At 36.1% G+C, this 26,376-nt stretch overlaps 2 protein-coding genes across 2 annotated transcripts; both read right to left on the bottom strand.

Annotated features, from left to right (window-relative positions):
* Positions 1-1,305: 1,305 nt before the first annotated feature.
* On the bottom strand, positions 1,306-7,702 carry LOC143261503 (uncharacterized). Its single transcript, XM_076527922.1, has 3 exons — positions 7,587-7,702; positions 6,249-6,655; positions 1,306-1,310 (listed from the first exon to the last, which is right to left on the bottom strand). The coding sequence occupies exons 1-3, from the start codon at positions 7,592-7,594 to the stop codon at positions 1,306-1,308; spliced, it is 420 nt and encodes a 139-aa protein (XP_076384037.1). The 5' UTR covers positions 7,595-7,702.
* Positions 7,703-19,425: 11,723 nt separating this feature from the next.
* LOC143261502 (uncharacterized) lies at positions 19,426-22,727 on the bottom strand. The gene is made up of 3 exons (XM_076527921.1): positions 22,359-22,727; positions 21,023-21,579; positions 19,426-19,567 (listed from the first exon to the last, which is right to left on the bottom strand). Exons 1-2 carry the CDS (start codon positions 22,701-22,703, stop codon positions 21,025-21,027), a joined length of 900 nt encoding a protein of 299 aa, XP_076384036.1. The 5' UTR covers positions 22,704-22,727; the 3' UTR covers positions 19,426-19,567; positions 21,023-21,024.
* Positions 22,728-26,376: the final 3,649 nt, after the last annotated feature.

The following is a 26,376-nucleotide window of genomic DNA, read 5'->3' as shown; positions in this document are numbered from 1 at the left end:
ATTGTTATTTACATATGTCGAGAATTTTGTGCGTGAAATTAGCGTAAATATTCGCGTGTATATTTTAATTTTTTGTAGAATCAATTGACAATATAAATTGATGAAATTTGATTATCAACAGTACACAACAATTCTGAAATTTCTTCGACATTTTGCATTTTTTGAAAATTCCTTAGTAACATATTATTTAATATCACCGAAATTCAAATTGCTGTAAATTTTCGCATTAGCATTGCTGAAATCAAAATTCGTATTAATCTAACATTAACTGGTGGCATTCAAATTGTAATTGCTATAAAATTAACATATGTTATGTAGTCTGGCTAGAATTTACTACTGCTATAATTTATATTATTTACTATTATAAATCGATAAAATATGATTATCAACAATATTGAACAATATAATTAACAACTCTAAAAATGCTTATGATATTTCAATTCTTATTTTAAATATCACGAATTTCACTGGAAAATCGATATATGTATCTATGTAAACACTGTGATTCTAATGGTTGTTGCACATTAGAAAACATACAGGATATTCAAAAGTTCGTGAAGAATTGAAATTTCGTTCGAAGAATCACTGTTCCTGTCAACAACCAAACTTCGACTGAGGAATAATTACCCTTCCACAAAATTTAACTATTTCGATCCCTTCATTATAAAGTTTTTAATTTTCCTATAGCCTCGGGCTATTTATAAATTTCTCGGAGAAAAAATTTTACAGATTCTCCGACGTAATTAACCCCTTACAATACGATTTCTTTCATTGTCATGTTGATTAGCATACTCTACACGAGACAGAAAATTTATATTTGTTACATTATATGACTGCATTGTTTTAAATGACAACATATTCAATTTTTATTGTAACATATTTTTGAACATTTAGTACATATCGAATATATATCATTCGAGCAAGGAGGGGATAGTTTCACCCTTAAAAATATAAACGAAGGAAAGAAATTTAATTTTTTAATATCTTTAAATTTTTATCTTAAATTTTTTTAATATCTGGTGCAATTTTAAAAATATGGAAGTTCTATCTCAAAGAAAATAAAAAGGGGTGCAAAATCTAATTTTCGCTGGAAGTAATTTCTTAATATCCAATAAAATTGTAGAAATATTTATGCAGAGAGGGAAACACCTACAAGATACCTTATTTATTCAGGAGGTAGTTTCGTACTACGAAAAATAAAAACATTTAATTTTCACTGCAAATATTTTGTTAATATACGGTTAAATTTCAGAAATAAACATGGAGATATGGTAATGTCTAGACATCGTTATTAAGGGGGTAGTTTCACCCTGAAAAAGGTAAGAATGGCGTGAAAAATTTAATTTTTGTTATAAACATTTTTTTAATGTCAAAACAATTTTGAAAACACATAAAGAAATAGAGTAAAATATACATATCGCAATTAAAAACGGGCTATTCCCCTCTAAAAAAAAATAGGAAAAGGGGATAAAAAGTACAAATTTTATTATACACATTATTTTAATATTTGATAAATTTGCTGAATATACAACAGGATGTCGTTGTTAAAGGGGCAGTTTCACTGTGCAGAAAATAAAAAGGAGATGAAAATTTTGTTCAGGAGCAATTAAAAGTATGAAATAAAATTGTCCGACATTCGTACCGGCGATTCTCGTCAACCACCGCTAAAAATCATCGAAAAATCGTAAATTATCCGTCGCGAAGCGTGCTCTTATTATCCGTCTTATTATCCGTCGACGACGAGCCAGAACTAGCGTAATCGTCTAACTCCCGCGAAATTTGCCCTAATCGCGATCATCTGAAGCTCTAGTGACTCTGTGTCATTGTTACAAGTGCGCCAACGATATTTCACCAAGTTCTAATTTGCTGGATCAACCGAAACTTGCTGGACCAATTGAATTTCGGCGGCTGGGGGTCGCGCGAACATAATAATCACATTTCCGATTCGGCGCGAATATTTTTGGCTCTGTGCACTGCCGGCACTACACCATAAATCGCACGAAACGAAAAATGGTTCGATGGAACTCGAGCGATAAGCGAAAATGGAACATTGTTAGTCGTTTTTCAAATTCGCGTGCTTCTAATAAGTTCGAAACGTTTCTCCGGTGTACGAAATCACCGTGATTCTGTGGAACGAAGTATTCCCTTTCCAACGAGTCCAAGAACGTTGGTCTGCGATGTTTTGTTGCAAATTTATAGCAGTTTTGAAAAAAAGTGTCCAAGATTAGTGTGATTTCTGAGGTCGTGGAATTCTAGGCGAACATTTTTTAGGGTGGTGTTCTTCGACTCATTTTAAAAGTCCAATTTTCCAGTTTCGTAGCATCTTAATTCTTCTGTTTTATAAATTTTATTTCGTTAATACCCTGCACTGTAAATACAAATGTTTCCGTCTTGTCGATTTCTCATATTCGCATACGTCTGAGTGGTTCAAAAAATTGTTTGGTTCACAATTATTTTAACGAACGAAGTCTCCCCTTTCGAATGAGCCCGAAAATATTGATCTATGATTTTTGTTTGCCATCGTATAGCACCTTGGATTCTCTTCCGAATGAAATCCTGAAATTCAAAATATCGTAACTTTGTTAACAAAAAAAACTATAAAATGGTGTCCTTAGATACATTACAAAGGGTGAAATCTTAGCTTTCGCGCCGTTTGGATTATTCAGTATTAGTGCCTTTGTATCTTTAAGACACCCCATTCTAAGTAGAGATGGTAATTTTTTGGTTATTTTCAAATTCACATTTCTCTTATAATTTAAACTTTTCATAGCGATTGAAATGACTATGATCTGATAGAATGAAGTCTCCTCTTTCCATTGGGACCAAAAACAGTGATCTACGAGCTTTCCTTGCCATTTTCTGCCATTTTACACCATTTTATGCTACTTTATGCCATTTTATGCTATTTTATATCATTTTATGCCATTTTCTGTCTACGGAAATTATTCAAAATTCAAGCAATGGATTTTCAAAAACATGTAATTCGCTATCCTCTCTACAATGATTGCAACTCTGTTACATAACGAATGTATTAGAGGCTGAGCAAAGCCGCTAATAGGATTCACGTCTGCATGCAATTCTGTTAAAGGGGTTTAATTGATTATTTTAGTTGCAGTCTGTTAATATCCGTTTTAACACGAGACCGCAAGCTTCTGTTAATCCATTAGATCGCGACGCGGATCGGAAATTACAGTGAGAACGCAGCAGTCAATCGGATGTGTGAACCACTTTGATTATTCCTCTATTGTAACTACATATCCGTATTTACAAACTTCCCTTTTCATTTATCATCGTATTATATTCATAAAATTCTGAACATTTCTTTATCGTTGCGTCAATATTTATTTTCAAAGAAATTGAAAACATACTGCAATCATATTTTCGAACCTCGAACGTCATATTTCGTTACATAAAATCAGTTACGATCTTCGGATTACGGCGGAACATTTTATTTAAAAAATCGACGTGATTGAAACAGCGCAGTTGCAAAATTTGTTATCAATGAAGCAGACTGAGAAATTATTAATTGCTCAAGAATTTGTATACATTTGTCTACGACAAATGATATAAATTATTAACATTATATTTACAATGAATTATGAACAATTTTATTACAGCAACAATTGTTGGCAATATATTTACAATGAATTACGAACAATTTTATCACAACAACAGTTTTTAACAAGCCACAATTATTAACAGCGAGAACTTTGTATAATTATGATATTTGCAAATTTTGAAAGCGTACGTTGCTAAACAGTAATTGTCGATTTTGGGTTAGGTTTCGTCATAGAGCATTTTTTAGGCGATAAATTCGTTCCCAATCCTGTTCTTTTAATAATAATCTACGGAAATAATTTGTTAATAATGGCAATTGTTAATAATGGCAATCCAAATTCGGTCATATTATAGAATATTGTATTGTATGTCGCGATCGACGTAGACAATTTGTATTTAACACGACCAAGCTGTGGATAATAACACTAGCTAATAACGAAAAGAAAAGTGCTAATCGTGCGAACCGTTCGGTTTCCCTTTGGAGCGGCTTCGCGGATTGAATCCATTGAATCTAAATCGTCTAAACAAACTGCAGTCAACCGAATTGTTACTGCTAATCAAATCGGACGCACCAAAACCGCCGTCGCGCCGGTGTAAATGAAATTCAACGTGGCAGGCGAATTGGATCGGAATTATACGATTCTAATTCCGCGTGTACGCGGGACATTACCAAGGTTCGATTAACCGCTGGCTAGTTCGAACGTGAAAACGACAAATCTCCGGACAGTGTTAATAACGGCGTCGTTTAAACCACTCTACAATAATCCATAGATCGCCGATTGGAATACAAATCGTTCCGAAATAACAGTCAAGATACCGCATTTCAAAAATCGAAGAATTTAGAAATCGGAATCATAAAAATTAAAACATTTAGGAATCGGATGACTCAAAAATTCTAAATTTAGAAATCAAATGACATAAAAATTGTGAATTTGAAAATCAAAGCATTTCTAAATTGAAATCTTAAAAATCAAATAACATAAAAATCGTGAATTTAAAAATCGAAGAATTTATAAATTGAAATCTTAAAAATCAGGAAATTTAGAAACCAAATGATTTCAAAGTTGTTAATTTAGATATCAGAAGACTTAAAAATCGTGAGTTTGTAAATCGGACAGTTCAGAAATTGAAATCTTAAAAATCGGAAACTACAGAAACCAGATAATTTCGAAATTGTGAATTTAGAAGTATGCGCATTGAAACATCGTACCTTTCAAAACGGCTGGATCGAGAAACTGCAAGTTTCTCGGAAAGGAAGAATGTGTTTAATCCCGGCGTATAAATATTTCCAATTTGTTTCTACGGCGGCATCGTTCCGCTGATATTTCACAGAAAAAGATGTTGGTCCCCAAAGGAACGGACGCGACTTATTCATCACGACCATGAATAATAATCAGAAAAGAATAACTGCGATTCCGTGCGAACTTTATGAATTCCGGAATTCTCGGCGATTTGCTTTATTTATTTTACGTCGGCGTTGCGCCGCAACAATGCAAATGTTGATGCAAATGCGCGAGTGCCTGATCTCCGTTCCTTCATGAAATGGCTTAAACGACGAGTAACCAGGCAGAAAAGTATAAATTTCATTGTTTTATTTCTACACTTTTCATTGATAAGTCGATTGATAAATCGACGAGATTCCAATAGCAATGCATAGCGAATATATTTTGGTCAATTGGTGTTATTTTAATCATTTCGATGATAATTCTAAAGATAATAATTTGAAGGATAATAATTTCAAGGATAATAATTTCAAGGATAATAATTTCAAGGATAATAATTTCAAGCATAATAATTTCAAGAATAATAATTTCGACAACTATATTTCCAAAGATAACAATTTCGGAGATAACACTTTCTAGAATACCAATTTCAAAGATAATAATTTCTAGGATAACAATTTCAAAGATAATAATTTCTAGGATAACAATTTCAAAGATAATTATTTCTAGGATCACTTAGAAGATAATAATTTCGAAGATAATAATTTCAAAGATAATAATTTTGAAGATAATAATTTCGAAGATAATAATTTCGAAGATAATAATTTCGAAGATGATCACAATGTCGAAGATAACAATTTCGAAGATGATAATTTCAAAATTAATAATTTCAAAAATAATTTCGAGGGTAATAATTGACAATTTCGGTCAAAATTATATTATCGTAATCGTGCTAAACACAAGTAAATACTAAATAAAATATAATTTTCTTGATATCGCGTTGTCTTCTTTAAGAATCGTACAAGTTCTTTATTTTCTTGACTACTACAGTGAAGTCACGATGCTCATCCCCGATTCTCTCGCGGAACGGTACGTTATCCCAGCCAAAGTATTTGTAATTGATCCTTTTAAGGACCTTAAAGCGGCACCTCCTCGCGATGGTCTGCGCGTAATTGCAAGTCATGACGGCAGTCACTAACTTCGGTACGCCCAGGTAATGACGGATTATACTATCACCTCCAGTATCGGCTAATGGTACTTTCACATCTTCTCCACTACCCAGCGCATTGGCAACATCCACGGACAAGCACACTAAGCTCTCGCCAATATTTTGCTGCTGCATCTCCGGCAGCGTAGCCAGGAACATACACTCCATAATACAATCAACATCATAATATTCGAATAAATTTATCTGGTCGTTTATAGCAATCATCAAATCTAGGTAGGCATTGGCCGTGTGATGTTCACAATCTTCTCTGAAGCTCTCAAGCCAAGTCATTTCAGGAGGATGCCTGATGATCGGGGGAAGTCGATCGTACGGTGGTTGCCCCCACAACCACCGCGGGTCAATTTCATCTCTTTTTATTTTCTTAATTTTATTGAGAACGACACCAACAACTTTCTGAGTCTTGACTTCGATTGCGACAAGGCTGACACCGTCTCTAGTAACTGCCAAACACACCTCCTCGAGCGCTTTGACGCTACAAGGATCCGATAACAGATCTATGCCTTTGCAGATGCTCTCGTTGGGGAAAAAGCTTTTCCTTATTACTTCCAATGCTCCCTCCAAAGTATTCTCCGTCAGAGACTCGAACTCGATTTCTCCACCATTTATGGAGCCCCACTGAATGCAGGATTCAGTTGTAGTTCTGGAACTGAACGAAAAGAAACAATTAATTAGTATGCACGTATCTTGCAGCTTCTGATGGCGTGAGGTATAGTAATATTAAACGGTATATTAAACGACGGAAGCTTTAATCGAATCAAGTTTGCAGAAACGTTTGGAGATACAGTAATGTCTCCCTAACTGACGCTCGGATTACGCACAGAAATGGACAATCTGGGAAGAGGAGACACTATTACTCGAGCCTCGCGGCTCGTTTTTATAGTTATCGGTGAATCGACAACTTTGTAGACGACTCGTTTTTATAAGCGAATAAATTGGAAATATTTATACGCCAGGATTAAACACATTTTTCCGTTCCGAGAAACTTGCAATTTCTCGATCCAACCGTTTCGAATGGCACGATGTTTCAATGCGCATACTTCTAAATTCATAATTTCGAAATTATCTGGTTTCTGTAGTTTCTGATTTTTAAGATTCCAATTTCTGAATCGTCCGATTTTCAAATTGACGGTTTTTAAATTCTCTGATTTATAAATTTACAATTTCGAAGTTAGCTGATTTCTATATGATCTAATTTTTAAGATTTCAATGTCTAAATTCTTTGATTTACAAATTCACGATTTTTAAGTTCTCCGATTTCTAAATGTAAATTTTTTAAATTATCTAGTATTTAAATGTTCTAATTTTCAAGATTTCAATTTACAAAAATTTGAATAATCGTATCTCCTCTTCCCGACTTGTCCATCTTCGTGCACTATCCGAGCGTCAATTAGGGAGAATTCTCCGTATCCGGCCAAACTAGAGGTTGATTCGTGTCTCGATGAAAAATATATTTTATTTATAAATACTTAAATTCGTAAAAATTAATTGTTCTTTCTTATACCCGACACACGGAAAACATTAGTCAAAACAAGTGACTGAAGAATGTTCGCGGAAAAATATAGCAAAAATGTACGTACCATGCCATTTTAGTTCACTAAGAAATTGTCACTATGCTTCACTGGGAAAATTAACTGAGAAAATTCGCCGAAGTCTTCGCACTGATCACTGCTGTTTGCTGATTGCTGATTGTTGCTGCACTGATCACAGAATGAGTGTTTCCGTTGACATCGGCAGGCTATTTATACTGTCCTTGCTAAAGGACAGAACGTCCTAATCAGCAAGGACGAACAATGACAAAAGGATACTACCGGAAAAGATGCGCCAGGTATGAAAACGTCTCCCGTGGAAAACCATTAGCCACCGCTGCCGGCTATCAGGTAAGCACATGTACCTGCGATGACCGGTCGTGTCATACGGATTTTGCAAGGATTGGCTCGTTCGGTTAAATTAAAAAAAAAAGAGAAGCGGCGGATTAGGCCAAGCCAGTGCAAATGAGTCAATGAAGGAACCATTGTAAACAGGCTCGCACCGAGCCTTGATGAAAATTATGATTTGCAAGGGAAAGCAGAACCTACCGGGAGTAAACAGGGTCTGGCTATTTACGGTAAATAAATAATAACAATATCTTATTTTAAGTTTAACAATGTATAAATATGTTTGACGTTCAAAATAAGAAACGAGACTCCTATTTTATTTATTGTTATTATTAATAAACAAAATTATATGGATTAATAGAAAATATATTTCAAATGATATTAAAAATTTCATAACTGAAATTAAATGATTATTACAATTGACTAATTATGAAAATGATGTAAGTCCATTTAAAGCCAGCAAACATGTATTATTTTGATTAAATTACATATTGATAAATTAGTAGTATTTTGTTTTTTTTGTACATAATATAACAGCTGTCTGTTGAAACGAACGACGTGATATTATTTCATGTAGTAAAATGATATAAATGCAATGCATATGCGACAAATGAACGCAAGTCGCTAGCTGAAATCTACATGCATTCGACTGTGCACTAGCAAAAGTCCCGAAAAGCTGTTATTGAAATTAATTTCTCAATGCCATAAATAAAGTTTTTATTTTCAAATAAAACTTTTTTTAATAATCGCTCTATTTGTGATAGCGTGTCATAGCGTATTGGGGATCTCAATTTTGTATCGCGCCTCGGGCACCAGTACGCATTAATCCGCCAATGCTTCGGAGGACTGTTCATTTCGCCCTTGCTGAAGAACAGAGAACCTCGTATTCGTCAAGGACGAACAATGCCGGCGAAAAAGATGCCGGGCATGAAAATGCCTCGCGAATACAACCCTTGGTCGCCGAGGCCGGCCATCAGCTATATGTATACAGTGACTCCCACTGATATTCGAACACTTTTCAAGGTGCTATTTTAACTTTTTTAAAATTAGAGTAGACGATTTGAATTTTTTTTTAAATCATAGAGGGACCTGTATAATAGATAATGTTACAATTTTGCTATTACATACTTGGAATGACAAAACGAAGTAAAAAACTCTCGTTGTTTAACTTTCTTATCTGAGGAAGCTATTTTTGATCACTTTTGGGCTAATTTTGCCGATTTTTCGAACTTCGAGATATTTAATTAATGAATGTTTAATAAAATATTTATTAATAATTTCAATATATATCATTAGTTAATTATATTTATTAATAATGACAAAATCTATAAATTTCGAATACTTCTTTTGAAATATGAAAGTTAATTATTTAATAATAAAAAAGGATGTTTATATTATGAAATCTAACGAAAATGTAAAAAATGCGTCTTGTAGATCTCGGTAAGTTATACGCATGCTGAAAATTTCATTGAAATCGTTTAACGCAATGGTAAGTTACAAGCGTTAAAAGATTGTAAAAATTGCAAATTTCTCATACTTATTGATCAAAAGTGTAAAAGGTCGGAACAAAACTGCGATTTTTGCGATCATTAATTATTTACAGCTCGTACGAAGGTCAACCGATTTCAGTGAAATTTTTAACATGTACATAACTTATCATTATCTAAATAATAAATGTATAATTATAATTATTAATGTTATATAAATAATAAATTAAATTTTTCAAAATAAAAAAAACACTATTTTCAAAATTAACCATTGAGAAACGATTAAGATTTCCGAATGATTCAATTTGTATTGCGCTTGTCCTCCCGATGATGAATTGTAGACAATATCGATCTATCCGTGGGAAGCAGTATTTTCGTGAAAACGTTATTCTCCCTTATACATTTTAGTATTTTACATTATTATATATCGCCCGCAGTCGTTTGCCAAAATTAGAGTCGGTGGCGAGTTTTCGTCGAGTCCCTCATTTCTTTCTGCTTCCTACGAGACAAAACGCTTTTCTGATTTATTACCTGCTACGGTTAATCCTTGGCATCCGCAGATATTTTCGATGTAACGATCAGACGCAACCATAAATTCGGGTCTACTCACGCGAAAACGGACACCGTTCGGAGTACTGTTTCGGATTTTGTTTAAATGTGACTACGTTGTAGCTTCTAGCGACTACGAACATATTTCACAAAATCTTAAAAATTTTCTAAATTTCCCCTTTGACAGGCCCGTGAAACAAAGTCGGACGTTAAGTTAATTATAATAATAAAATGGAATTTATAATAAAATGAAATATAATAATATAATAATTTTACCGAAAACGATTTCTAAAATGCCATTTTTTAAATAATTTATTAACACTTATTGGACAAAATTAAATTGTATTTAACAAAGTTATTGAATTAAATTAACGAAAATTGTTTATAGTTAAATAATTATTATTATTATTGAAAATTAAATCATTTAATTAAAGAAAATTATTCGAATGCTTTAGTTGCTAATTTAAAAAATCGTCAACTTCTCATGTTGTTTCGAAAATCTTTAAAAAATTAGTGTTTTCCTCAAGGTTGTTATTATCATTAAATATATTTTGCTACGTATTTTCCTAGAATTAAACAGTTTAAACAAACATCAGATATTAATGATTATAAAATTGAATACCCGGAACAATTTTTAGTAAGTTACTCCAACTCGAAAAATTTTTCTATAAAAAAAGGTCAGAGTCTCGTGTTTTTTTCCAAAAAATTCTTAAAAATTGCTTAAAAATTAGTATTAAGCTCAATGTTGTCGTGGACAAGAAATATTAATATTTTCTTGCAAACGTAAAAATACGCTCGCTCCAGATAAAAAATTGTTTAAACAATCACTTCATACAATTATAAAATTGATCACCCGTGATGCTCGTCGAGCCATTGCTGCGTCAAAAAACCGTACTAAAAACCATACAACATAAAAACAACATTAAATACATAAACAACAATCGACGAATAAAACCTGGGAAATCGAAGAACGGACTAAAAATTCTACGAAAACGTTAAAATTTTCTAAAAGAAAGATACGTGGCGATCATATTTCACGGCATATTCTGGCCGCATGACGTACCGCCAAATTTCCAGAAGAATTCATGTTCGTCCCGGTGCGCGCATCAACCAAAAAACTAATCTCGTTTCGAATGGAATCGAGCGAATTGTTTCACGTCGGGGAGAATGATTCTCGGCTGGCGGGGCGCGATGAATTTAAAGTTGATTTCGCATAAAACGCGCACAGGGTATCGCGAGAGAGCTGCCCTACTGTCCCATTATTTCCCGGCGGCCATATTGGTTTCATGGGGGTCCACGGGGGTCCATGGGAGCTAGCGGGAAATCGTAAAATCGGTGACGATCGGCCGGCCGCGGCCGGTTCGGTATCAGTGTTTCTATTACGCTCCTGTCCCGGTGTCTTTCGCGGAATCACGTTATTTTAACAGCGACAGTGGGACAAAAGACTGTATCGAACGGTCCTCTCGATTTGTGCACGCGTGCGTGCTGCGCATCGTGGGAAATCTCGTCGTTAAGCGAATAGGTTCGCATCGATGCCGGAAATACAGACGCGACCCGCGTCGTAACCTACCGTTATCTCGATGGACCCTTAAATTATTCGGTTGATTGCTGTTGCCGCACCGCGGACGCGCTGGAACCCCGTTCGAATTTCCCGCCAATCGGCCGTGATCGCCGCGATGGGCGCGCAGAGCTCCAAGAGGTGAGCGAAACCACCCGCTCGAGGACACTTATTAGGCCACGGTCACGCTTCCGGCCGTGATGATAACCGACGATGAATTTTATCTCGTAGATTCCGATTTCATTTACACGTCGCGAGACGATCTTTTCTCGATCTCGTTGTCGGTTCTTCGAAGATTTCAGTTTGAAACTCGAATTGCTGGGAGATGAGTTTCTTTTTCAGCAGACAAATTATCGCGTTTGAGAATTTTTCCCGGTGTAACTTGTGACGCTAGAGGCACGAATTTTTCGTAGAACGATTCTGTAGACTCTCGCGATCGTAACCGTATATTTTTTTACTATATCATGGAGCAATAAACATTTTTAAATGACGCTCGAAGAATGCCAGACACCGCTGACGTACGATTGATTTTAAAAACTAACCCTTTGCACTCGAATGGCGACTCCGAGGCGCCAACAAAATTTACCGTACCGCTACCAATATTTTAGGGCATCGTTGGTCAGAATTCAAATTTTTCGTTGAAGATGGTCTCAATTTTTATTTCATTTTCAATTCATTAATAATTGATGATTATTTCATTGAAAATTCCATAGAAATCTTTAGAATACAAATTTTATTTTACATATAAATAAATATAAATTTGAAATGATTATGTCTAAAAATATAGCAGCAATTTTCTTCCAAAAAGAATGCTTTCGTGTCCTTGCGGCTCGCTTTTATAGCTGGTGACGATCGTTAACTATAAAAACGAGCCGCAAAGCTCGAATAATTGTATCTCTTCTTCCCAAATTGTCCATTTTTGTTTCTAAGCTGAGCATCAATTAAGGAGAATTTACTGTACCTATTACGGAACGCTTTTCAGAGGGTATAATATTATCATCGATTTTACGACGATTAAAAATGTTATTGTTGAATATTTATACTACTGTTCGATGAATTGATGTTTGTAGATAAGATTATACATTTTGGAATATTTATTTAATACTAGATTTTTAGACAAAAAACAGCTGTTTTAAATGAGTTTATAAAAGTAACAATAAGACGTTTATTCTGATTCTCAACAAGTGTTATTGTAACATTTGCCGTAATCGTAAATTAAAAAATTGGTGACACGCCATTTTAACGGGTTCCGTAAATCTAATGTTAATATGAATAAAAAATAGTCGGAATAATGCGGTATAAAAAGTTTCAGAAATAAGTGTTTTATTCCAAAAAACTAAGGTCACCTTCATTTTCTTAAATTGCATCTTATATCTTTTACTTCATATCATTGTAGCTTGTGCCAAGACGAATCCAACGATATGTTACATCATGTCCTACGGACAACCTTGACGCACAAAAAATGCGATCAACTAAGTGATATGTTGTCATTGAAAACTGTGTTACGTCAAGGTCATCCGAAGGTCGTGGTATAACAGGTCATCGAATTCGTCTTGTGCAACTTAAAAAAAAATGAAAGTGACCTTGATTTCTTTACGTAAAATATTTCTTTCCGAAGCTTTTTATATCGCAATCCGTAGCCGGCTAAAAACCGAGTAACATTTGTTCGAAACGTTTATTTGTTAGACCGCCGGAGATGCTGGAAAAAATCGTGGCAACGGTTACGTGGAACACCCTGTACACGCTGAAAATTTCATTGAAATCGGTCGATTGAAATTGGCTATAAAACGGTTCCAAGTGGGAAGACAGCCTAAGTCCTCCCCCAGCATCGCCGCGAATCCCGTGGACGTCGCGTCATAAAATAATTAACGGGCGCACCCGGTTCGGATGGCTCGTCAACTTGCAAAAAGTCCTCTATTAGTGCCCGGTACGCGGCTGAATTTTTCAAAGCGGCGCGCCGCTCGGAAACGGTTCCTCACTGGAGAATCCATCCGATAAAGCCGCGCCGGTGTGCATAAGCGATCAATGATTCAGCGACCCTTTAACCCTGATAGATTTTTCATACGGCCCCCGTAAAAAGCTAAGCTGACCGACCATCAGGAGATTAGAACCTCGAAAATCCTCTTCCTATAACCCCCGGGATTCTTCTCGTCTCTTATGGAGAGGGGGGGGAGGAACGGCTGCCGAGTCAAACGGGGGGTTGAACGTAGCCAGATACTAATTCTAGGTGGAAAAACCGATATCGCGCTCGCGCGTGGATGGGCCATCGATCGCAAATGGCCGGCCGTCATTCGAAACTCTTTAACAATCGTTCCCGGGAGAGGATCGCGGATGATAGATCGCCGGGTGCTCGGTCTTTGCCGGCTGACAGCGGTCCTACGGTGCTATCTGCTCGATTCCGAAGAGCCTCTCCGTCGCTTTCCGAGGCCAGACAGCCGTGACGCGTTATGAGCCAGACTGGTGACACCGCGGTTTTTTGGATTGAGATCGAACGTCTCGATCTAGGGACCGCGCTCTTATTGAGAGATTGTGTCGCGTGGGCGTTACGTCCTTAGACCGTATATACATGTATAGTAGTGTCTCTCTTCCTGGCGCGACTTAAGTATGCCACTTCTGACACCGAGATATTGCGCGACCCTGTAATTTATCGATTTTCTCGCTATGCGAGTCGGTGAACACGTGTGCTGCGGCACGCGCGCCGGCTCCTTTGACTCGAATTCCCGGAAGACTGCTCATAATACAATGACATAGATTTTTTTTAATTTTAACATTTTAATACTGATTTTTTTAAACATATTGCTGATGGATTTCTGATTCAAATGAGACCAAACGTGATATAGTTTGGACAGATATTTCTGTTGCCAATAGAATCAAAGACGATAGACGTTGCGCGTAATGCGCTGCCAAGGTGCACGTGGTGTGCGATGGTGAAAAGTTTAGGCAATGATGTTTATTTGATTCTCCCAAAAGATTCAAATTTGTCGCTTTAAATGCTATTTTCCGATGGTTTGGTACAATCGATCAGATGCAAATTGGTGCGCTGCTGTCACAGTTTTCGCAGGTACGAAGGGTGGTCAGAGAGTTCGCGATCGCTGGTACCACCCTGGCTATGGCAATCGGGATGCGTCGCGTAGTCACCGGGTACACCTAAAATACTAAAACTTTCACCTTTTCACAATAAAATAATTTCGTTCTTTCGGATCTTCTTCCTGAATACGGAAGGAAACCGAAACAGATTTCCAGCCTTGCAATGAGACTGAACAACATTTATTTACTTGATACTTAATCTGTAATTCATTTTATTTTAGTAAATTACGTAATAAATAAAATACGTCGTTCTAACAAGGTGGTGTTTTTCCTCTATTTTCTAATAACAAATAATGTAAAAAAAAACATTAATTTGTAAATAGTTCATATTCAAATAGGCTGCAAATTTTTACCATTGTATATGAATACGTATGTACTTACTTATTTAATTTATCCTTGCTCAAAAGATATAATTTTAATGCCTCCATAAGGTGTTGTATGTAAGGTGGTTCTCTTTTACTGTAACCTGTCAATAACTTAAGGGCCGCATGTAATTTATTGTGGTTGTTTGGTTCATTTTGCAGTTCTGTTTTTTCGTTTTCGTTCCTTCTTTCTTCCTCCTCACAGTCTAATAAAAATTGTGTGGCATGTATCAGGGTGCATTGCTCTCCTGTAATTGCACTCATTATCTCTGGCCAATCAGGTTCAAACTCTCCCATGTGTGATTGAATTGAAGGGCCAGCAGGATTATTATTATGTAGCAGTTTATTCCATGCATTTTTTATGTTCTTTGTTGTAATTTTGAACCACGAATCCGATAAAATGTCAATACAGGTTTTTAATGTGTAATCGTCATAAAATTCATTTATTCCTTGATCATATGTTAAAACAAGTCGCAAAAGCTTGTGCCGGAAAATTCTTTTTATTTTTCCTATGATCCCTTGATCCATTGGTTCCAGGACAAATGCTGTATTAGATGGTAAATATATAATTTTAAAATCTTCCTCTTCTTGTAGCGAAATTTTGTAGGCTTCGCAATCATTTAACATCATTTCACTTTCTCCGATACTTGTTTTTCCTCCTGATATTGTTTTACTGATGGTTTGAAATGGTTTTCAAATCAATCTGAAAATAACGTTCTACTCATCCGTGCATTTGACTGCGATTTAAAAATTACAGGTAATGAAAGTACATGTTTCAAAGCTCTTAGCTTTTTATATTTATAAATTACAATAGGCATAATGCTATGTGTGCCTAACGCATTTGCACATACGCCAATTGTAATTCTATCTTTCTTGGCCCCATGTCCACTAAGACTTTTTGTTGAATGACACAATGACACAAGAAACGAAGAATAGAAATTGATTGACCAGTGACGCGATGAAAGGGGATGTAAAAGTGACGTAGCACGCAGTGCCGCAGGTAGCAAGAAAGCCTGGACGGGCGACCGAAGCGGTGCGTGCTAATGACCCTATTATAAAAAATGCTGCCGATGAGGCGTGCATTACTCGAAAATGCAGAAATGACTTTATTGCCGGAAAGAAGACGGCTCGAAAAAATCATCAACTTAGAAACTACAATTGTTCCGCGTTAAAAGTATTACAAAAGCTATCTATATTAATAAAGCATACGCGACTCGACCGATCGACCCAACACCGTCGGGACATAAGCATACAATAGATTCCGAAAATTACCAATAGTAAAATTAACAATAGTATCTAATTATCCGAAAAGCCGTTATTTCCTGCCTGTAAGGTAATGAAAGTACATGTTTCAAAGCTCTTAGGTTTTTATATTTATAAATTACAATAGGCATAATCTTATGTGTGCCTAACGCATTTGCACATAAGCCAATTGTAATTCTATCTTTTTTCGCCTCATGTCCATTAAGACTTGTTGTTCCGCGTTAAAAGTATATAGAAGCTATCGATAGTAATAAAGCATACGCGGCTCGAACGCTCGACCCAACACCGTCCCTACCATACAATAGATTCCGAAAATTACCAAACGACTCCATCTGTACTGCAAGCGTCTTTCCACAAACAAATAAGCGACCGTAATAATAGTATCTAATTATACCGAAAAGCCGTTATTTCCTGCCTGTAATATTTCCTTCAACGCTGCCTACATCTGGTCGCCAAAATTCTCTCACCGTCACGTATTCCCCTTACCTTCTGCACAACACCAATTACCCAATTACCCACTTTTTCCCCAGTCTTATTACCTGCGCCACGGTCAACTTTCGAGACGCGCGGATTCTTCGTGAGATTCACTCGCAGGTACGATTCATACCTGCAAGTGACTGTTACTTCGGGGCGGTCACCTTTTTGTTTTTCCTATGATCCCTTGATCCATTGGTTCCAGATTAGATACTGTATTAGGTGATAAATATATAATATAAATATATCAAAACGACTGCCTCTCTTTCTAGATCCGGAAAACTTGAAAAAACATTGAATCCGAGTGTCTCATTGAAAACTTCACGCCCCTAACGAATCTTCTTAAAAAACAAAACAGACAACGAACGGATAGATACTAACCAGACATCAACGCGTAAAAAATTCGGTTAAGACTCCGTCGATAGTCTCACCATCAACTCAATTCATTCTAAGCCAAGTACAGTTAGTCACCCTAGCGTTAAAAATTGTTATGTTATGTTAAAATATAGTGTTATTGATATCAGCCAATGTTAAAACCATTCTTTATCAACTTACCATCCGTATCACTCGAAAGAGTCATAGGAAATCGCGCAGACTCGGTGTCATACACGATTTAATCGGAGACTTACGACCTCCGTAGATCTAACAGTTCACTGTTCGATCTCGCCGGGAACGTTCTCCTCTAGCCAGTATTCTTGTTGGAAGTGCTTTCCATACAAGTCCACCTTCGTCCATATTGTAAACATTTTCCAAACTTATACTTTCTTCCTCTACCATCTTTTCAAAATCGATTATAAAAGCATTTGATGCATCCTGATCAACACTAGCTTTCTCCCTGTCTATGTTTGATAAGCGTATGCCATGTTGTCTCTTAATCTTGTTAACCACCCATGACTCGCTTTAAATCCCGAATATGACGGAAAATTTTCTCTTAATTCCGCCACCTTGTCTAATATAAGAGCATCGGTTATACGGTCTCCTAGTATCCCTCTTTGTACGAACCATGATAATAATTTTTTATTTAGTATATCGTAATAATGTAGCTTTACTATTTTTCTTCGCTGAAGTTCGCGTTTATTTTTGTTTCCAAGCGCATTCATTTTTGTAGCATCATGTGAATGCGTTGAATTGTTCTAATGCCAATGCCATAATTTTTTCCAATATTTTTAGACAGACCTGTTTCTCGAAGATCTTTCAAAGCGTAAAAGCGTTGCTGCACGTTTAATGACGTATATTTTTATGTCGATGCCATAATATTAATAGTAAAGCTATGTGTATGTAATTTAGAGTGTAAAACGATTTTAAAAAACGATATTAATTGTCACAATTTATATATCACTAATTACACTGTCCGACAAGATTGTGACACTCCCTGAACAAGAATCCGAAAACCGAATTGCTCCATCACCCTCAGTTTTTTAAATAAACGAACTTTTGTAAGAACCCAAAATTTTCGACGAAAATGAGGTATTGCATGAAAAGTAAAAACGTTAGAAAGTTCTAATTAGTGTTAAAAGATAGAGGAGAGTTTCCCGAATATAATGGCATGCAATTTATTAATTGTTTTTGGTCCTAAATAACAATAAATTAATGTGAAAATTTAAAAAAGTGTCGACGTGAGCAGTTTCTGCGCAATATTTTTGTATTTTTACGAAAAGTTTTTTGTTCGGCACGAAAACTCTACCCAGGATCGGATTCTGTAGACATTTCTGAAGAAGAAACGGCCCGGTAAAAGCGTCGGAACGATATACATTTCGAGTAGATCGAGAAAATGTTCGACGGCAACATGTACACGACGTTTTGCCGCCATGAGCTTCGCTGCTCGCTTCACTCTGTCTGACAGGGCCGAAACTACGCGTAATCGACACCGATGGAGAGATCCAATGGGGCATCCACTTTTCGTAAATAATATTTGAATTTTGTTTAGTACTTCAATGTTCTGTTTTTTTTTACATATTTCTGTGGATAATAATCACCAAACTGTGTTATATTTCACACAAAAAATCACACCAGAGTATTTGGAGTTGGTAACTCCTCTATCTTTCAACACCAATTAGAACTTTCTAACGTTTTTACTTTTCTCTTGCAATACCTCATTTTTGTCGAAAATTTTGGGTTTTTACAAAAGTTCGTTTATTTAAAAAACTGAGGGTGATGGAGTAATTCGGTTTACGGATTCTTGTTCAGGGAGTGAAGCTCTTCAAGAATTTCATAGTGGCTATAGGAACCCAAAAATCGTGTCGGACAGTGTAAAAGTATGCCAAGTCTGCCCAAAGTATGCCAAATTTATAAAATTATATGCTTATCCATCGCTCGAAATTAATTTATATAAAAGTCACAAAATATATAGGAGCCTACTACCTTTTTTAGCTTAATTTTGCGAAATTGTTTAAATATTTCGTAATAGCGATACCTTCCATTTAATAAATTATTTAAACAACGATGAGAATAGAAACTGAAAAGAATTAATGGCCGAGGAGTGTGTTAAAATCGTATCAAATGTTCGAGTCATTATTAAAAGTACGGCTGTTCGTTGTTTAATCAATGACGTAATTGTAGCAAGTATGAACGTAATGAGATAAATTAAACGGCGTGTAATTATTTCACGTGAAAAGCCGCCGAACCGAAAAGCGTAATTTAAAATAAATAGAGGGACCGAAGATTTAAATATTGGTGAGGAAACTTCCGATGGGGAATTAAATTAGCTCGTAGGAAATTTATTACAGGGAGTTGTTGGCTAATTAGCCGGCTGAACAACGTGATTGTATCATCAAATTTTTCATTTTATTTGATCTCGCAGAGCGTACAGAAGCATTACATCGGAATCTACTTTTAGAGTCCTACAGATCGATCGTCATCGCGTTCGCTGTAGAGTCATCAGAAAATCCAACGTGTATTGCTCATCTGCGATACAGAGAATGAGCCGAAATTAAATTTCGCAGTTTCACCAGGCTCGCTGAAATAAATCTACACATTGTTGGAATTATTATTCTCGCATCGGATAACGAATTTTTGCAATGTTAATTTAATTCCCTCTTTTAATGTCCCCGTCTATTTAATATCCTTAATAATTATTATTTAATAATCCCAGAAACTTCAATAAAAATCACTCAGGATTAATGAAATAAAGTTTTGAATTATTTTGTTTCACATGAATTGCTAAAAGTCCACATTTTGAATCCCCTAGGCGCTGTTGCCAGCACATAAACCAATAATTCCCTAGCCTTAAACTGCCACGGATTCGTGAAAGGTCGTTTAATATTTTTTGATTTTGCCCGAACCCCATGAATCATGCGTTTAATTAAACATCTTATAGAAGAAGAGAAGAAATTTTAATTTTGTAGTGTAAGAAATACGTCGTGCTGCAAAAGTATCCAAACGTAACCTCACATTTACTAGATTCAGAGCTAAAAAATCAACTTTTCGTTTGAATAAAGATTAAAATAGATATTTACTGTATAGATGGACTTATAAAAATAACATTTTCACTAGACCACCACTCTGTCCCCAAACATTCTATTTATAAATCAAATCTATAGCTTGCCACACACTGAATATCCAGAGACAAGCCAGCAATTTATGAAACACAAAATTTCCTGGACTGAAAAACTGAAAAATCTCAAGCTGAAAAACCATTAATTTACTTAAGCTTCTGTCACGAAGGAATCCCAATATTATAATGTCTGAAACTGTTAAACATAACCTCACATTTTTTACACCTGAAGCTAAAAAGGAAATCAACTTTTCATTTGAATATGGGTCCAAACAATTCTGCTCTACATAGTAAAAAATCCCCTAGAATTTAATATCGTAAGTAACCTGCACTGTTATGAATTTATAATCCAATAATTCTCTAGTTTGCCACTTTGCGAATCCCTGTGGATAGCCACCAATTCATAAAACAAGAATTCCCCAAACTGCTAGACTCAGAATTGAAAATTTTTCCTTCTCAACCCTACGAACTATCAATTTACTCAAGCATCTAACTTGAAGGAATCTCGATGCAGAGTGCCGGAAACTGACAAACATAACCACACATTTCCTGAACTTGGATCTAAAAAAGTCAACCCGTCCATTTGAATTAAGTTCCAAATAATTCTGTTCTGCATTGATGCAATTATAAAACAGAATTTCCCCCAGAATTCAACATTGTGAATCTCGTAAAATCAGGTTAACAAATAAACAAAAACTTCCCTAACCTGTTTTACTGTGAATCCCCGAAAGATAGCCACCGATTCATGAAACCGAAATTCCCTAGATTCATAAAATTGCCTGAATTCATATTTCAATAGCACCCCCGCGTTGGTTAACACTCCGAAGTCCCTAAATAATGCTCATTTAACACATTTCCTCACCTACCTCTAAGCTTTTGGGTCCTTGAGGAAACGAAAGTCAGTCATCATCTTGCCAAGGTGCATGGGATGAGTATGAGCCCTCATGTGCATGTGATGCATGTGATCAACAGGTCCTACGGCGGCAGCCCTTATCGCCTGTTGATTGCAGTTGCAGGTCATCCCTTCGCTTTGATGAGTGCAATGAGGCACCTTGACGATAGTTGGCTCAGGAACGACCACCATGGGCTTGGAGGGCACGACAACCAGTTTATTCTTGCAAACTGGGGGCACTGGGACCAGCTTAATGGTCTCGATCACCTGAGTCTGCGGTTCCACGATCCTCTCGGGCTGGGGCTGGGGCTTTACAGTTACCACTTCGGGGACTGGAGTCGGTGCTGGGACCTCGACTCTCCTTTCTACGATCTGCACCTTCGACTCCTGAGGGCAAGGTTGAGATGGCTGAATGATCTGCAGAGTCTGCACCGAAGGGACCACCTGCTGGTGCATCATCTGCTGGGGAACCACCTGTTGGGGCACCACCTGCTGGGGAACCACGAACGACTGCTGGGGCACCACGTATGCCTGAGGATGGAAAACTATTTCATAACACACACAAGCTCCGTCGGTACGAATTTTTAAGAACTATCAATTAGCGTTGAAGTTTGGAGATCGGTACTACGCCAACAGAATTCACAGTGGCGACGAAATCAACGATATGGCGGAATAGCAGAGTTGGACATTATACAAGTAGAATTTCATTTGAACAATTCGAATAAATTTTATGAATATTTTTTCGTACAGTTTGAAAATAAATTTTACGGATAAAATTTTATTCGACTAATCTTTCGAATAAATTATTCAAATATAACTTTATTCAAATAACGAATTCAAATAATGATTTGAATAAAGTTTTATTCAAATAATGATTCGCGAATAAACTTTCTTTCAAATAATGATTCGAGTAAAGTTTTATTCGAATTATGTTACATTCAAATAATGATTCGAATAAATTCTCGAATAACGTTTCGAAGACATCCTTTGAATCAATTTTTCGAATAAATTCTTCGAATCACCGAGAAATTAAGTGTTACTGTAACCATAAGCGATAAAAAAAACTTCGAACGCATAAGTTCTCCCTTTAAATTATACAAATAATTACAAAGACTTATGACACAAAATGGAGAATTACGTGTACATTTTCATCGATCGAAATTAACAATCGATGAATTATTTACTAAATGAGAGCTCTTACGAAAAACGAACAACTTTTGTCGAAAACTTTAAATCTCTCACGATTCTCAAGAAATAACACAAAATCAAGATACATGCAGATCATAGTGAATTTATGCGTCGAGAGAAGCATGGTAAATTAGAAAGCACGACGCAATTGCTACCTGAGGAGCCTGGAAGACTCCCAGAGACTGCACAGGCTGCGGGGCCTGCTGGAAGCTGTAACTCTGCATCTGTGGCGCCACCTGCAATTGTTGCACCACGCTCAGGCCCTGCATTTTCATCTGCGACCCATCCTGAGACACCTGCTGTCCATTTTGAGCACCTGGACGGATCTCCACGCAGAAGGACGCCTGCTTCTTCAGCCTGTCCTTCTCAGCACCCGCATCCTCCAAATGGAAATCCTTGGGACTGATCGCCGAGGATTCGGCCATCTTGGTCTCCAGTTTGCCAGCTGGCATTGCTTGCACTGCCATCGCAGCTACCAACAAACCGCACAGACATGCTGTTAACGAATTCATCGATGTAGAATCGGTTGAACAATCGTAGCGAACTGAATGCTTGGACGATTTGGCTGGCTTTTAAACCGATTTTTCGGTGTGACGACACCGCTCACGCACTTTTTTCCGGAACGCAATAGTGCTGAGCGTGCCGAATTCCGACGTAGAGCAGCACGGGCGGGGACTGGCTTCGGGAAATGAGGATGAGGGCGAGAATAAGAATAAGAATGAATCTGAGAATGAGACTGAAAATGGGACTGAGAATGGGGCTGAAAATGAGGCTGAGAATGGGATTGAGAATAGGTCTGAGAATGGGTCTGAGAATGGGTCTGAAACCGAGAATGGGACTCAGATTAAGACTGAGTGTAAGACTGTGAATGGGAGTGAGTCTGAGAATGGGGCTAAGAATGAGACTGAGACTTAGACTGAGACTTAGACTGAGGCTGAGAATGAAATTGTATGTACAATAGTCGGAACGATGGTATTTCGAGAGAGCCGCTGTTTCTGTAGTAAATAGGAGAAAGTTGAACAAGGTAATTTTACATTGTGTGTCAAGCTCAAACGTCGGGGAGTGTGATCTTTTTTCCAAGGAGTACGTCCCTGCACTTGCAAAGTACACTTTTCTGTCGAATGAACGCTGCGGTTTTATTTACTTATTGTTAGCTTGCTTCTTTACGACGGCCTGAGGAGGATTTGTTCAGAAAGTTGAACATGTTAATGTTTACGGTGATATTTTGGAAATGTCAACGCTAGTTATACAGGGTGTTCTATTTAAGACAAGCCTCTTAAATTATCTTGTCAAGGAGTTATTATAATTTTTATCGAGTTTTCATATAATTGTAATTACTAAACTTCGGATCTTTATGCAAAATATCAATTTTCCAACACGGTTGTAAGAAATATCTACATTGTGTAAAAATAAATTGTTTCTTGGAATAGTTTTGATAAGTCGAAAACAGTGTGACACATTTTTGCCATAAATGCATAAAAGTCTGCAGTCTGATAATTACAGTATATTCAGTATATTCGACACGGTATATTCGAATTACAGTATATTCGAATGTATTGGATACTTGTATTTATTGTAAATCATAATTAAATTACAATTTTTGTTCTGAAGATAATGGTAGTAAATTATAAGAGATACAATTAAATGTGCTATTAAAAGTTGCAACATCAAATGAAGGAAAAGAATTAAGATCATTCAAATACAGTTCCTACACAATTTTTATTGAAATCGTGCCCAAAGTAACTTGAAAATTACAGTAATAATAACATTGAGGTTACCGCAAATTTTTAATAAATATCGATAATTGAAATCAAAGTTCTGATTGAAATTAATTGATTGAAATATCAATGATATTAAATCACAATTAACTTACAATGAAAGTTGCTGTTAAAAGTTATAATATTAAAGAAGCCAAAAAGAAAAGTCATAGTCTTTTATATGATTTTCATTGTAAGTGTGCCCAAGTTAGTAAGATTGAATATTACAATCGTACTTATATATAAAGTGAAATAATATCGAATTTTCAATTAACATTTATAATCACAATTGAGTTACAATTCCAAAAATAAGAAACAAGTATAATAAATCAGATACTGACAAAATTTATCAACGAATCCATTGTCAAAAATTTGCCAATAAAGGCCGGTATAAACAATGTTTAAAAAAACATCCGTCCAATGAAAGCTTCCACAATTTCCACAAAGTCTTCGTTCAAAATACGTCCGAATTCATGAAAGAAACCAATTTAAATAATAAAAATAATAATAATTGCTTATAACGTTGCTAATAATATTTTCTCAACAATTAAATACGGAATCACGGGAATTGGCACGGAATCGCGGTAAAGGTCGCCCGCGTCGCGTTTCAAGGCCCGTATTTAACAAACAACGTTGCAAATAACGATTGCAAAGCCATATTTCGGCAGGCGGTGGTTTCTGCTGGCACAAGTTATTTGCAGCTTCATCGTATTTCGACATCGCGGCGAGCCGAATTTAGGGCACTTTTGACCGTTCTTGCCGGCAACACACTTTCATTATCGTCAGCATATTATGGTTGCGTTCCCTTTATCCCGGCGCGGCGCGGCGCCGTTCGCGCTTGTTTTCATACACCGACAATACGTAACGCACAATACATTACGGTAGACGCCGGCGATTTAATAATGCCGGCAGAGGAGGTGGCATTCATGGAGTTCTTTCGCAAGTGCAAAATATTCATGGAATATTGACCACGGAGCCGCTTCTGCTCCAATTTCAATTAAAGCGTTCCGCACGTCGAGCACGTTTCACCGCCAACAACCCAATAAACTAATTATTAATTGCTGGACCAAATCGTAAACGAGCGCTTTTTCTCCAAGAACGTTGATTCTCGTTCGATTTTTAAAGAGATCGCAGTCGCTCGGTGTCCGGGTGCTTCGTACACCCCCCTACAAAAGTATCAGAAGGCTTGCAGAAAATTCGATAGGAAATTGCCTGAATTATTTTAACTTATTCTTAAATTTACTTCTTCGTTATTTTTTCTTTATTTTCCATGTTTGTTTATTTTTAATATTATAATTTATGTTAAATAAATATAGTCCCAATACTTTTGGACGAGCATGTACATTATTTTGTAACGCTCAATGTGCTCTAGAAGAATGCACTGTAACATGCACTGTAGGGTAAGGGTCCCAATTACCGACACATTAAGCATGATTTTTTGTTCATCTGTTGCATATATATATATATATAAATACTTGTAGAAAGCATAAATTTGATGTGAAATTAATGAAGAATAAAAATAATGCAGATGTCCCAATTACCGACACTTGAAAAAGCTACTTGTACCAATTATTTTGACCCAAACACCGATAAGATATTCATTTTCGAAATTATTTATACAAAAATTAACTGTTAATTCTAACGTATCCAACTTAAGTGAAACTATTAAATTATATTAATTGCATCATTAACACTTTGACTACGTCACCTGTATGCGAGTGACAAAATTATTTAAAATCTGATTTCTATGCTCATTCATAAAAGTTTCTTAATTCTATTAAGATTTGCAATAGATAAGAATGTTGAAATAGTAATCGATGTCATATTACTTTGCTTTGCAAGTTTAATTTAATTGATTAATCAATTAAATGATTAATCAAATATATGAAATTTTGAAATGTTTTAGTATTAATAATAAAATTGTTAATATATGAATAATATTAATATTAATAATATTATTAATGAATAACTTTTAAATGATCTAAAAGTATCCCATTCTCGCTGTTTATTTAGGAAAAATTATACGAACGTACGAATATTCTTTTATATAGAAGTGTTTTTCTAAAAATCGGAACAACCAAAACAGAAATTGATCTTCGGTCATTTTTCGAAACGAGAGTAATAAGATCATGGACTTAAAACTTTGTGGACAGATTAGCTGAAGCCGGAATAGTCTGTAAAATTCTTTCCACGCCAGAGGAATGGTTCTGTCGGAAATTATACTGCTTCTTGCAACGCGCTCTCGAAAGATTGCATGGCGGCCATAAAATCAACCTGCTTTGTTCTCCGAACGAGAGGAGAAACAAAAAGATTGTTAATCTGCTGGAGTGTAGCGGTTCCCCGGCGTGGAATATATGAAAAATTCTAAAACAGTACGGTAAAA

This window comes from Megalopta genalis, unplaced genomic scaffold, assembly GCF_051020955.1.
Source record: "Megalopta genalis isolate 19385.01 unplaced genomic scaffold, iyMegGena1_principal scaffold0053, whole genome shotgun sequence".
Lineage (NCBI taxonomy): Eukaryota > Metazoa > Arthropoda > Insecta > Hymenoptera > Halictidae > Megalopta > Megalopta genalis.
This window is presented reverse-complemented; position numbering and strand designations above follow the sequence as displayed.